Here is a 2,501-nt window from a genome sequence, read left to right on the forward strand (position 1 = left end):
AGAAAGATTGCAATTGTTGGAAATGTAGGAGAAGAAAAATTAGAATCAAATGTAACAACAAAAAGTAAAACATATATATATTTTGGTGAGAGAATATGAATAATGGAGGATAAATTATTAGTCACCGAGGTTAGATCTAAATCACAGTTTGAAAGTATTGAATTTCCTGATAATGTGAAGAAAGAGAACACAAAAAGTGAAATTTTATATCACTGTGATGTCTGTGGTAAGTCATTCTATAAGAAGTCCAATCTCACTACTCACAAATACATTCACACTGGAGAAAAACCATATCGCTGTGATGTCTGTGGTAAATCATTCTCTCAAAATGTTCACTTAGTTAAGCACAAAAACATTCATACAGGAAACAAACCATATCACTGTGATATCTGTGGGAAATCGTTTTCTCTACAGTCTGGTTTAACTAATCACTTATACACTCACACAGGAGTAAAGCCATATGATTGTGATATTTGTGGTAAATCATTCTCTCAAAAGGAACACTTAACTAAACATACACAAATCCATACAGGAGAAAAACCATATCAGTGTGATATCTGTGGTAAATCATTCTTTCAAAAATATGGCTTAACAAACCATTTACTAACTCATACGGGAGAGAAACAATATCACTGTGATATCTGTGGTAAATCTTTTTCTCAAAGGTCTGGTTTAACTAATCACTTACATACTCACACAGGAGTAAAGCCATATGATTGTGATATTTGTGGTAAATCATTCTCTCAAAAGGAACACTTAACTAAACATAAACGTAGCCATACAGGAGAAAGACCATATCATTGTGATATCTGTGGTAAATCATTCTCTCAAAAATCTGGATTAACAAACCACTTACTATCTCATACAGGAGTGAAACCATATCACTGTGATATCTGTGGTAAATCTTTTTCTCAAAATGAGCACTTGGCTAAACATAGACGTATTCATACAGGAGAAAAACCATATCAGTGTGACATCTGCAGTAAATCATTTTCTCAAAGATCTGGCTTAACTAAGCACATACGTATTCATACAGGAGACAGACCGTATCAATGTGATATCTGTGGTAAATCAGTCTGTCAGACAAGTGAATTAACTACACATAAACGCATTCATACTGGAGAAAAACCATATTGCTGTGATATCTGTGGTAAATCATTCTCTGCAAGTAGTGCCTTAACTAGACACAGACGTATTCATACAGGAGAGAAGCCATATCACTGTGATATTTGCAGTAAATCATTTTGCCAAAGTGGTGAGTTAACTATACACAAACGTATTCATACAGGAGAGAAGCCATATCATTGCAATACCTGTGGTAAATGTTTCTCTCAAGTAAACAGCTTAACTATGCACAAACATATTCACACAGGAGAAAAGCCATATTACTGATATCTGTGGTAAATCATTTTCTTCGGGAAATGCTTTAACTGTTCACAAACGCAGACATATATGAGGAAGACCATGTTGCTGTGATATCATTGGCAAATGATTCTCTTCAAGAAGTCACTTAACTACTCACATTTTTATTCCTATGGAAAAGTGATTGTTTCAACATTAACCCTTAGGCATTCGAGCCTGCTGTATCAGGCCAAAATATTTAACCTATTTTATGTGAAACTGGCCAGATCGGGCTTCTAACTAATCTCCTTCAATGTCATTCTGAACGTAAACAATCACATCATTAAAATCTCAAAGCTACATGTTAATGTACAATTAATTCAAAACAATGTGAATAAATAAGCATTACATTTGACAGGGTAATCTGAATACTAAAGGATTAAACTGGCCATATTGAACCAAATATTCAACTCATTTTATTTTCAGACAAACCAGATCCAGCCTCTTGCACCTTCCCAACAATGTCATTCTAAAATTAAGCAATCATATCTTTGAAATCTGTAAACTACAAAATAATGTATGATTAATTGACAACAATATAAATAAACAAACCTTACTCTTGACAGATTATTGTGAATCTAAAACGATTAAAGTTTGGATTATGGTAATTACATTGTAACAAACATACTGTTTAATTTTTGTAGAGTAAATTAATTTTTTTCCCTTCTCTTTGGTATTCTTTTATTATTTACTAGTTAGTCATTTGACTGTGGCCATGCTGCGGCACTACCTTGAAGAACTTTTAGACAAATAGGCGCAGTAGTGGCTGTGGTAAGTAGCTTGCTTACCAACCACACGGTTCCAGGTTCATTCCCACTGCGTGGCATCTTGGGCAAGTGTCTTCTACTATAGCCTCGGGCCGACCAAAGCCTTGTGAATGGATTTGGGAGACAGAAACTGAAAGAAGCTCGTCGCATATATATATATATATATATATATATATATGTTGTGTATCTGTGTTTCCCCACCGCCCACCAACATCGCTTGACAACCGATGCTGGTGTGCTTACATCCCCGTAACTTAGCGGTTCGGCAAGAGAGACCAATAGAATAAGTTCTAGGCTTACAAAGAATAAATCCTGGGGTCGATTAGCTCGACT

General features: G+C 35.0%; 1 protein-coding gene across 1 annotated transcript; it reads left to right on the plus strand.

The window, feature by feature from the left end:
* Nucleotides 1–7: 7 nt before the first annotated feature.
* Nucleotides 8–2,068, plus strand: LOC106873426 (zinc finger protein OZF). The gene has a single exon (XM_014920782.2). The coding sequence runs from the start codon at nt 103–105 to the stop codon at nt 1,390–1,392; it is 1,290 nt and encodes a 429-aa protein (XP_014776268.2). The 5' UTR covers nt 8–102; the 3' UTR covers nt 1,393–2,068.
* The last annotated feature ends 433 nt before the right edge of the window (nt 2,069–2,501 follow it).

The sequence above is a fragment of the Octopus bimaculoides genome, chromosome 29, assembly GCF_001194135.2.
Source record: "Octopus bimaculoides isolate UCB-OBI-ISO-001 chromosome 29, ASM119413v2, whole genome shotgun sequence".
Taxonomy (NCBI): domain Eukaryota; kingdom Metazoa; phylum Mollusca; class Cephalopoda; order Octopoda; family Octopodidae; genus Octopus; species Octopus bimaculoides.

What these genes read in the sequence shown, in the direction of transcription:
- LOC106873426 (XM_014920782.2), top strand. Translation starts at nt 103, where the DNA reads ATGGAGGATAAATTATTAGTCACCGAGGTTAGATCTAAATCACAGTTT.